The 12,114-nt window shown below is 34.8% G+C and overlaps 1 protein-coding gene across 1 annotated transcript in view; it reads right to left on the bottom strand.

Annotated features, from left to right (window-relative positions):
• Nucleotides 1-12,114, bottom strand: part of LOC138443702 (calcium-activated chloride channel regulator 1-like) — a 30,362-nt gene that overhangs the window by 4,834 nt on the left and 13,414 nt on the right. The window contains exons 10-15 of the mRNA XM_069596569.1: nucleotides 8,685-8,862; nucleotides 6,773-6,873; nucleotides 6,190-6,414; nucleotides 5,791-6,061; nucleotides 5,029-5,199; nucleotides 4,016-4,252 (exon numbers count right to left, since the gene is read on the bottom strand). Coding sequence (XP_069452670.1) covers nucleotides 4,016-4,252; nucleotides 5,029-5,199; nucleotides 5,791-6,061; nucleotides 6,190-6,414; nucleotides 6,773-6,873; nucleotides 8,685-8,862 — 1,183 coding nt within the window. The remainder of the gene's footprint in view (nucleotides 1-4,015; nucleotides 4,253-5,028; nucleotides 5,200-5,790; nucleotides 6,062-6,189; nucleotides 6,415-6,772; nucleotides 6,874-8,684; nucleotides 8,863-12,114) is intronic.

Below are 12,114 nucleotides of genomic sequence, written 5' to 3'. Positions count from 1 at the left end.
AGCTATTATTATCGTTATTTTATCAAGAAAGGAAAGAAAGATGCTGACAAATGTTTCATTCAAAATGCTTTAGAAATCTACAGCAGCCATAGATAAAGAAATATATTTTAACATGAAATGCCATGAACAATAAAACATAAAATATCTTTCTTTTGCAGTGATGACTTTATTTTTTCATGAAATATTGAATATGTTCTAAGTATGTGGTGAGTAGCTTAAATTTATTGTTTTCTTTTAAATTCAGGCTCTATGCCTAACATTTGGGTCTTTTAATAAATAGGTCCTGTCAATCTGATCTAGTCCACTCCTCTTCACATCCTCTCTGCATTTAATTTCTGTGGATCTATCCATCTATCCATCCATCCCTTAGTTTAATTTAAATATTTCATTGTGATACTTTGCTTTCTTGACTTTGATCATATTATTTGATTCCTTTTCTCACTGACATGAATCCCTGGAATGCCTCCCTCTCCCCATCTATGCAAATTGTACTTATTCTTCAAGGCCCACCCAACAGGAAGTCCAGTTTCTTAATGAAGTCTTGGTCATGTATTTCATCCCTTGGTAGCTCTCTTCCCTGAACTCTATTGCATGGAATTTAGTTTTCCAGTTTTATAGAGGTTCTGTTTATCTTTCCAATTTGAATGTACTATTCTTTAGGACAAAAATATGTTTTATACTCCTTTTGTATGAACTAGAGTATCTGGTACTGTGTTTGGCATGTATTTGACCTCCTTAATTACTTTTAGGCCCCAACAGACGTGAAAAGGTGCTCAGTCTTAGCAATCATCAGGGAAATGCAGATTAAAACTACCTCACCCCTATCAGAACATACATTATCAAAAAGACAACAAAAAATAAGTGTGGTGAGAACGTGGAGAAAAAGGGAACCCTCTCACCCTATTGGTGGGAATGTAAATTGGTGCAGCCACTATAGAAAACAGTATGGATGTTATTAAAATAAAAAATAGAGCAACCATACAATTCAGCAATTCTGCTTCTGAATATTTTTCTGAAGAAAACAAAAACACGAATTCAGAAAGATATATGCACTTCTATGTTCATTGCAGCATTATTCACAGTAGCCAAGATATAGAACAACCTAAGTATCCACTGATAGGTGAATGGATAAAGACGATGTGGTGTGTGTACAAACAAACCTGTAGTGGAATATTACTCACTCATAAAAAGAATGAAATCTTGTGTTTTGTGACAACATGAATGGACCTAGAGGGTATCATGTTAGGTGAATTAAGTCAGACAGCTAAGATGAATACCATATTATTTCACTTATATGTGGCATCTAAAAAACAAAACAAATGAACAAATACAACAAAATAGAAATAGACTCATAGATACAGAGAACAAACAAGCATTTGCTAAATGGGAGGTGAGTAGGGGGAATGAGTGAAACAGGTGAGGGAGATGAAAAGGTACAAACTTCCAGTTACAAAATAAATGAATCATGGGGATGAAATGTATGGAATAGAGAGTATAGTCAATAATACTATAGTAACTTTGTATGGTAACAGATGGTAACTAGACTTAAAGTGGTGATCATTTTGTATTGTACAGATATATCAAATCACTATATTATATACCAGGAACTAATATAGTGTTGTAGGTCAATTATACTTTAATAAAAATACTACTTTTTGGCCAAAAACCGTTATTCACTTGATGCCCAAAATGACAAAATTAGTGGATCATAAAGTATTAAAATTATATCTACATGTTTTAGTATTTCTAGGTCATCTAGTCTGATTTGCATATATGACTAGTATGGAAATTGGGTCCCAGTAAACTTAAGTTTATCACAGATCCCTGGTGGCTCAGATGATAAAGCATCTACCTACAGTGCGGGAGACCTGGGTTCAATCCCTGGTCAGGAAGATCCTCTGGAGAAGGAAATGGAAACCCACTCCAGTACTCTTGCCTGGAAAATCCCATGGATGGAGGAGCCTGGTAGGCTACAATCCATGGGGTCACAAAGAGTCGGACACACTGAGTGACTTCACTTTCCCTTTCAAGCTTAAGTTTTTCATTTAAAATTATATAGATAATTATTTATTTTTTGATACTGCTAATACTTCCTTTTGTAATGACTAGGGGTAAAATCTGATAGAACTACATCTTCCTATTTGTTACCAGGAGAGAGGGAGATCAGATCCCACCTGTTTTAGGTATTTGAGGTTAAACATAGTAAAGTTCTTTCCCAATGTATGTATGAAATAATTTCTTCCATCTTTTAGTTTCTATAATCAGTATAAGGGACATTTATTGTGAATCCCGTCGTGATCTAAAGACTTGGTCTTAACTGAATTCAATTTTAGAATTAAACATTTAGTCAGATAATTTCATTTATGGATTTCTAAGTGGCAGTATTTTTTATTTTCACCATATTTTTAATGATCAAGTGTATTTCAGAAGCTGTCATTATAAGAGTCTCAGTATTGAAGTACAAAGAGCTCTTCATAGGTATTTTATATTTCTTTTGACTTTAGAATGATTTTTCTAATTGTATGATAATGACAAAGAGAAATATAGCTACATAGGAAATGAAAGATTAAGAAGCATTGTTTCTTTTGAGAGAGCCTATAGTAAGGGATGTATTATAACACAAGGGAAAGAGCATTTAAAGTGACTTTTCAGCACTAAAAGCCTCTGAGATATTGTCTGTTGATATGCATATTGCTTTCATTTTACCACCTTAAAGGGAAAATAACAAGATTGGCTTTACCCTATGAGAATCTGCTAGTCTAGCACAACACTGGAATATGGTAGGCATTCAATAAACACTAATTTAATTCAGTTAAATTTAAAGCAAAGCTAAAAGTGATTTAAACTTTTAAGAATGTGGGCAATTTATCATGAGGAAGTTACAGTAGTTATGTATGGATGTGAGAGTTGGATTATAAAGAAAGCTGAGCACTAAAAAATTGATGCTTTTGAACTGTGGTGTTGGAGAAGACTCTTGAGAGTCTCTTGGACTGTAAGGAGATCAAACCAGTCAATCCTAAAGGAAATCAGTCCTGAATATTCATTGGAAGGGCTGATGCTGAAGCTGAAACTCCAATATTTTGGCCACCTGATGTGAAGAACTGACTCATTGGAAAAGATCCTGATGCTGGGAAAGATTGAAGGTGGGAGGAGAAGGGGACAACAGAGGATGAGATGGTTAGATGGCATCACGGACTCGATGGACATGTGTTTGAATAAGCTCTGGGAGTTGGTGATGGACAGGGAGGCCTGGTGTGCTGCAGTCCATCGGTGTCACAAACAGTCAGACATGACTGAGTGATTGAACTGAACTTGAATGAATAAGATAATTTGGCATTGAACTTTAATTCAAACTTCATAGCTAAATCTCTGCATATTATCCTCGCTCTCTCTGGGACATCTTCACTTAACTTTCCCAACTTCTCTCATTCTTTAAGACTTAGGTCAGTAATAGTCTTCCCCGAAAAGCCCTTTAAGATATACCTTGTGATCTTAACTCTCAACTAGAAGTGGCTATCCAATGGCGTATCTCATCATATTCTGTAAAATTATCTGTTTATTTGTAGAAAGTGTCTTTTCCACCTAACTAACTGTTGACAATAGGGATTATTTCTTACGAGCCTAACAACATTTGAAAATATAAAAAAAGGTCAATGAATGAATGAAATTGTTCAAGCACAGATATACTTAGAAAAAATTTTCCCTGTTAGGGAGAAAGAAATGCAACAGAAAGATGTTAAGTCAGTCTTCTTAAAGTAATTTCTATGATGGTTCATATTTTGAGAGGCAGTTTGGCACAACACAATCTGATGAGAGTGAGTTTAATTACTAATTTATTAAATATAGAAGTACTTTGGGGCAGTTCATTATCTCTTCAAGTTTACGTTTTCACACACATAAATAGGTGACCCATAGTAGACCATCTATGCATGTTATTTATAAATAGGACATTAGAAAATATTTAGCAAATAAAAGCCAATGTATGTAATATTTCTAAATGTAAAATCAAACTTACCTTTTCCTTTATCTAGGACATTGCCAGGGGCTGTCCATGAAAGTTGAATATAATCTTCTTTGAATTTAGCCTCAAGATCTGTAATTTTATTGGGTGGGAGCACAGAAGGGTGATTACCAGTAGGAGCTCCTGATACAATAAATGACTCTCCATAGGTTAGTCTGCTAAAGTCTTCTATTTTAGCTTTTGCCAGGGCATCTCTGACTTCAGGTCTGGGTGGGTTCAGTATAATTTTACCTACCAAAAAAAGCAATTTTGTAACTTTTCATATTTTGTGATATCTTCTCTTATAATCTCATTTGCAGCTGTAGATAGTTAATGTTGATTGATAGCAGCCATTGAAAAAGTAACAGCTTTTAGTGAAAAAAAAGCTTGTTTAAAATTGATGAGGAGACATTATGAAGTATTAGTCCTGTTGTTTAACTTATCTGTCTTACTTCTTGATTCTAAATTTTCCAAGGACAAAGATGGTGCCTTATTTATTTTTGTAGCTTCAACATCTAGCAAAGTGCTTGCCACAGTAAATTTTTTTCAATATAAATGAAATGAACTCAGGGAAATGTAAAGAAAGCATGTTGTAAGTATCTGCTAAGTCACTTCAGTCGTGTCCGACTCTGTGTGACCCCATAGACAGAAGCCCACCAGGCTCCCCCGTCCCCGGGATTCTCCAGGCAAGAACACTGGAGTGGGTTGCCATTTCCTTCTCCAATGCATGAAAGTGAAAAGTGAAAGGGAAGTCGCTCAGTCGTGTCCTACTCTTAGCGACCCCATGGACTGCAGCCTACCAGGCTCTTCTGTCCATGGGATTTTCCAGGCAAGAGTACTGGAGTGGGGTGCCATTGCCTTCTCCTGTTGTAAGTATAGTCCTATGCTAGTTCCCTTATCATAAATATGGTTTTGAAACAAAGGTGATTATATAACTATATAGGTTTTCCACAGTACCTTTTATTTTGAATGCTTACCACATTAATTTACCTAAATAAATGACACATTTCTGTTTTAATGCCACTTACCATTTTCAACGTAGCCTGGAACATACAGAGCTTTGTTTTGTGGTTGTCTTAAATTTAGCCTAGCCGTGTTGTCTCTTCCCCGTGCATGTACTTTTAAACTGTATCTACCATTTCCATAGTAATCTGTAAAATATCTTGAGTAGATGCCATCATTCTTGACAGTATCAGCACCTTAATATTGAAATGTTATATTAGACATACAACAAAGTAAAATATGACAGTATCAGCTGTTCATGAGCACTAGTGATGGAAGCTCTTTTGTGAGATAGTATAGCACAGTTTTCTAAAATATGTGAACCCCAGAATCAGACTACTTGAATTTGAAGCTTGGGTTGACAACTTGCCAAATCTTGACTTTGAAAAAGTCGAATTCATAGTAAGCATTCAGTTAATATTAGCTATTATTATTTCATAAGAGAATCCTAACAAAAAAGGAAAATATTACTAAACTGAAGAAAGATATGCAAAACACTGACACTAACGAAAATAAAAAATTATTATGCTCTTGGAAAAAATAAATTTTTTTTCATTTTACATGGAAAAAATAAAATTACTTATAAAATTCAAAGAAGATAAATGTACTCATGTCTATACCTAGACAAGATAACTAAGTAAAAAGTTAAAAAGCTTTAAAAACATTAAAATTAAATTTAATTCACTTAAAATATGTTTCATTAGCATATATAGGAAATAATGACTTCTGAGGCATGTGACTATAGCAGGATTTTAAGTTCAGTGGAAGTAGATGCAGATTGTTATTACCTGCACCATTGTCCCAGAGCTCCAATGTTACTTGACGTCCATCTTCGGTTTCTATAAAGGCTATTACACTGATTCCCAGTACAGGCAAAAACCCTTGACTGACTTGTGCATAAACAATCACTGGGCTAGGGTAATGGGCTGTATGTTGACTCATGTGAGCTGTCGCAGTTACTGGGGGTGTAGTAGGACTTCTTGCTCGAGTGGTCACTGTCACTGTTAGCATTTGAGAACTGGCATGATTATTTAGAAGGCTGTAAGTCCAAGTACCTGTCTGAAAATTAAAAAAAAATCTATTTTAGAGCTTTTGTAATATCTTCCTACTCCTATATGAGATGTTGTCTTCATTTTTTTCCTTACAATTGGTTGATAAAGCATGGAGAAAATAAAAAATATTCTTACCTCTGCAATACCAGGTATTCGCAGACGAGCAGACCGAATATTTAACTTATCTTCTTTGAAATCTGAGGTTTTATATTTCTTTCCTTTTGGATCTTGGAGAACAATTTCTGGTTTTTTTATTGTCCATGTGACAACAAAGAAAGTGTCATTTCCAATTGTACTGTCTACGGGCACTGTGCCATTTACTCTTTTCCTTCCTGTAATGTTCAAGGCTTTGCTCTCCAACTGTTACATAAATATAAACAACAATCACATGAAACTGATTTGTTATTCCAGTTATACATTTCAAAGTTTAGTCGGTTCAGAGTAATTCTAAATATATTTTTAAGATTTTAATTAAAATAACTAAGAATTATTTTGAAGAATTTTGCAAATAAAATGCATTTATATTGATAAAAATAAAAGAATCAAAAGAAAAAATGTCTATAAATACTACATAAAGCAAATTCAATAAAGATGTTTTTTGGACACCCAAAATGTTTTCAGGCAGAGAAGTTATTTATTAGAGAAAGAAATTACTATTTAGGATAATAAAAATTTGTTATAAGTGTGAAAAGGCAAAGAATTTTTTAAAGATACCGACCTGAATAGCCTGCTGAGTGATGCTTCCACTTCTAGATGAAATTCTACTGAAAGCATTAGTAAGGCCATTTATGTCTTTATTGGCAAAAAAACGATATCCTCCTAAAATGGAATTTTGTTTACTTTTATAATCTAATTTTTTTATTAAAAAATTATTGGAGTATAGTTAATTCACAGTGTGTTAGTTCAGGTATACGCAAAATAAATCAGTTATACAAATGCATATATCCATTCTTTTTTAGATTCTTTTTCCATATAGATCATTACAGAATATTGAGTAGAGAGTTCTCTGTGCTATACAGTAGGTACCTACACACACACACAACCACACACACACATATGGTAATATTTATATATCAATCCCGATCTCCCAGTTTATCCCTCCCCTACTCCTTTTGTCCCTGGTAACCATAACCATGTTTGTTTTCTACATATGGTACTCTATTTTTGTTTTGTAAATAAATTCATTTGTACTAGTTTTTTAGATTCCACATATAAGTGATATCATATGATATTTGTCTTTCTCTAACTTACTTCACTCAGTTTGACAATCTCTGGGTCCATCCATGTTGCTGAAAATGACAATATGTTGTTCTTTTGTATGATTGCATAATATTCCATATTGAGGGCAGGAGGAGAAGGGGATGACAGAGGATGAGATGTTTGGATGGCATCACTAACTCAATGGACATGAGTTTGAGTGATCTCCGAGAGCTGGACAGAGAAAACTTGGTGTGCTGCAGTCCATGGGGTTGCAAAGAGTCAGACGCGACTGATGACTGAACTGACTGAATATTCCATATGATACTAATTTTAAGTGGGAAAATCATTTTCTATTATGCTCTTATCAATATACTATAAAATACATTTTAAAATTTCTTTTTAAACTTACAAAAGATGAATTTCCCAGACCTTAGGAACTTTTATTATATCAGTATCCTAGATGTAATGCTATAATAAGTAAACCTTGCTCAAAATATATTAGAAAAAAGGAAAAACTGGCCAAAAAAATGTTTTTAATCATTAGATTTAAGTGTTTGCCACATTAGTAAAGCTGATGTAATCTCTAAATAATGTTATGAAAATTAAAGATATTTTTTAAACTAGCTGCTTATTCTCTGGTTATATCTAAGATACACCAAAACAATTAGAGAATGACAGTTCAGAATAAAGTAAAATTGATTAAATGCAGATAATAAAGATACAGGAGTTAATGAAGAGGGAGATAATTTAGGTGTCAGAAGCTAGAAAAGAATGGATTACAGAGAGCAAGATTTGGTATTCAGGTCTCTGACTATGAAGTGAAGTGAAGTCGCTCAGTTGTGTCCGACTCTTTACGACCCCATGGACTGTAGCCTACCAGGCTACTCTGTCCATGGGATTTTCCAGGCAATAGTACTGGAGTGGATTGCCATTTCCTTCTCCAGGGGATCTTCCCGACCCAGGGATCGAACCCAGGTCTCCTGCATTGTAGACAGATGCTTTACCATCTGAGCCACCAGGGAAGTCCTTCTCTGACTATAGCCTTGGGCAAATAATTTGTATTCTCTAGTCTTACATTTCTTCCTCAATGAAATAGTGCTATCTGAATCTCTACTATAAGATTAAGCAGGTAAGATACTGAGCAAGAATTTTGGAACTGCGCTTGAGTAAGTCCTTTGTGACCATGGAGAAAGAAGGTTCATCTTGATGGTACTGGTAAAAGAGAAATGAATGAAGATAGAAAATGTTGACTAATGTTAAAAGAAGCTAGTATAGGTAGAAATAGAAAGTGGGAGTGGGGAGAAGAAAGACATTAATTTGAAGGATAAGGACAAGGAAAGGCAAAGACTAATTTTTTAGGACAGGAAAGAGCCCCTGAAATGAGAGAAACTGAAAATTGTATGTATTCAAATTCTATTTCAAAGGTTTACCTGTCATATTTGACAGTGTCTCCAGTTCTTTGGCAGCAGAAGGTCCCAGAGCAATGGTGTGGATGATTGCACCACTTTGTTTTACATCCTCAAAGCATAAATTAATTTCCTTATCTTCCCCATCAGTTAATAGTATGATTTCAGAACCAGAAGTACTCTCGTTACTGTGGATAATTGCCTGATAGTGAAAATCCAGATTATTAATTAGATTATATCTAAATAAACTAAGAATAAACTTGTTCTTTGGTCTTGGAGAAGTCATTATGCATCAGAGTAGGCAAAGGGAAACTTTGTTTGTATTGTCATTCCAGGTTGAGTTGGTTTGCAAATGAGTGTAATGTACAATGGTCATGTAGGTTTCCAAAGGCAGAATGTTAACAGTGCTTTCACATATATGCAAACTACCCAAGAAAGAAAGAATCAAACACTTAGAACACTATCTAACTCACAGTAAATACTCCGTGAATGTTAGCTATTATTATTATTTCAGGAGGTACTTGGGATGGAGGCAGATGACCCAGACAGTTTTGGAAGTTTGCCGACTAGACATTTGTAAAGCTGTGACTGAAGGCCAGTGTGCAAAGTTAAATGATGTGGCTTGTGCTTTTTAATGCATAAAAGCTAGTTGATAATTGAAGAATCTCAGGGTTTCCTAGAAAAAAAAATTGATGTGTCATGAAGAGTTCATGAATTTATCAAGTATTATAATTTGGAGGAGTATTTTCCCGATTTTTTTACTAAGAGTAGTGACTAAGACAATTTACTCAGACAAATTGAGAATAAATTCTAGCTCTGCCATTTGCCAAGTAGAACAGCTAGCATTTAGTCTGTCATTTATGTATATGAATATAATTTATATTTATAGTAGGGTTCTATAAATAGCTTGGATTCTTTACCAACTGAACTATCAGGGAAGCCCAATAAATAGCTCAGTGTAATGATTACTTTTTTGAACTTTGGAGTAAGAAAGATCAGGTTTTGAATTATGGATTTGCCAATTACTGACTATATGATCTTGAGAAAGATATTTAATTACTCTGAAAATCAATTTTTGTGTGCAAAATGGGCATGGTAATAGTGCCTCACTAAATATTAATGATAACAATAAAGTAAAATTATGAATGTAAAGCATTTAACATAGGCACTAATGTAATATGTGCTTAATAAATTTCAGACATTTTATTATGATTCTGCAGGTAAAAACATGGTTTCATTATATAAGTAATTAAGAGGTTTTTACTTGTTTGAATGTATTGATGATATGATATAATCTCTTCAGCAATAGAGTCTGGTCAAAATGTTGTAAGAAATATATCAAAGTGTATTAAGAAAAACATATATGAATCAATGTGTGCAAACAGTATAACACATTCCCAAAATATAGCACTCTCATATTTTAGAGTTGAATAAACATATATAAGAATTATGATTTTTAATAGCAATCCTTTCTTGAATACTTATTTAATATTTTAATTGAATTATGGTTGATTTACAATGTTATATTAGTTTCAGGTGTACAACATACAAATTTTCTATTTTGTGAATTATATTCCAAAGTCATTACAAAATAATGACTATGTTTCCCTGTGCTGTACAATGTATCCTTGTTGCTTATTTATTTTATACGTAGTAGTTTATATTTCTTAATACAATATCCTTATATTGCAGCCTCCTCTCCCTTCTCCCCACTGATTACCACTAGATGCTTCTCTATATCTGTGAGTCTGTTTTGTTATATACAGTTGTTTGTGTTATTTTTTAGATTCAGCATATAATTTATAACACAGTTTTTGTCTTTTTCTGTCTGACTTATTTACTAAACATAATACCCTGTAGGTCCATCCACATTGTTGAAAATGACAAAATCTCCTTTTTTTTTTGCTGAGTAATATTCCATTGTATATATGTATATATACATACCCACACACTGTGCTGTGCTGTGGTTAGTCACGAAGTTGTGTCCAGCTCTTTGCAACCCCATGGATGTAGCCCACCAGGCTCCTCTGTCCATGGGGATTCTCCAGGCAAGAATCCTGGAGTGGGGTGCAATGCCCTTCTCCAGGGGATCTTCCCGACCCAAGGACTGAACCCAGGTCTCCTGCGTTGCAGGTGGATTCTTTACTGTCTGAGCCACCAGGGAAGCCCTGTGTGCACTACATCCTCTTTATTCATTCATCTCTTGATGAACACTTGATTTGCTTCTATATCTTGGCTGTTTTAAGTGATGCCGCTATGAACACTAGGGGGGCAATTATTAGTCTGACTTAGTTCTCACAGTTAGATGAAATAAGTACTATTATTTCTTTTTCCTCCAAAGAAAAAGAAATGCAAGAAGGCAGAGTGGTTGTCTGAGGATCATGACCTCAGGTGTCATCACTTCATGAAAAATAGAAAGGGAAAAAGTGGAAACAGTGACAGATTTTCTTTCTTGGGCTCCAAAATCACTGCAGACGTTGACTGCAGTCATGAAATTAAAAGATGGTTGCTCCTTGGAAGGAAAGCTAGGCTACAAGCCTAGACAATGTATTGAAAAGCAGAAACATCACTTTGCTAACAAAGCTATGGTTTTTCCAGTAGTCATAGTCTTGTACAAATGTGAGAGTTAGACCATAAAGAAGGCTGAATGCCAAAGAATTGATGCTTCGAACTGTGGTGCAGGAGAAGACTCTTGAGAGAGTCTCTTGCACAGCAAGGAGATCAAACCAGTCAATCCTAAAGGAAATCAACCCTGGATATTCATTAGAAGGACTGATGCAGAAGCTGAAACTCCAATACCTTAGACACCTGATGCCAAGAGCTGACTCATCGGAAAAGACCCTGATGCTAGGAAAAATTGAGGGCAGGAGGAGAAAAGGGTGGCAGAGGATGAGATGGTTAGATAACATCACTGACTCAATGGACATGAGTTTGAGCAAACTCTGGGAGATAGTGAGGACAGAGGAGCCTGGCGTTCTGTAGTCCATGGATTGCAAAGAGTTGGACACGACTTAGCAACTGAACAACAACAACTATTACTCTCTGTATTTCATTAATTGAAGAAACAGATTTTCTGAGTTGAATAACTCATCCAAGGTCCTTTTACTAGTGAATAATGGAACCACAATCTCAAGTGTGTCTGGGTCTGGAAGTTATGTGTTTTCTTAAACTGATATGCTTTACAGCAAATATACATCACGAGGAAAGCCAGGAGATGACATTAACTAGTGGCCCAGATACAAGTAACAGTCTCCGCTTTTTAGCTGAGGCAAAGAGAGAATCAATGAAGGGAAGGAAATAGTTTTCTGTTTTTGTGACTGAAAGAATATAAATAAGCTAAAACAGGGCTGTCTTATGTTGGGAGAAATTCAGATGAGTACTGGCTGCAGTTGAATACAGTGCTCAAAAGTTGCTTGCAACTTTTGATTTCACAATTTTTATTTCAGTAAACTTC

This window comes from Ovis canadensis, chromosome 1 (genome assembly GCF_042477335.2).
Source record: "Ovis canadensis isolate MfBH-ARS-UI-01 breed Bighorn chromosome 1, ARS-UI_OviCan_v2, whole genome shotgun sequence".
In the NCBI taxonomy this organism is placed as follows: domain Eukaryota; kingdom Metazoa; phylum Chordata; class Mammalia; order Artiodactyla; family Bovidae; genus Ovis; species Ovis canadensis.
The sequence above is the reverse complement of the archived record's forward strand: the minus strand, read 5'-3'. Positions and strand labels throughout refer to the sequence as shown.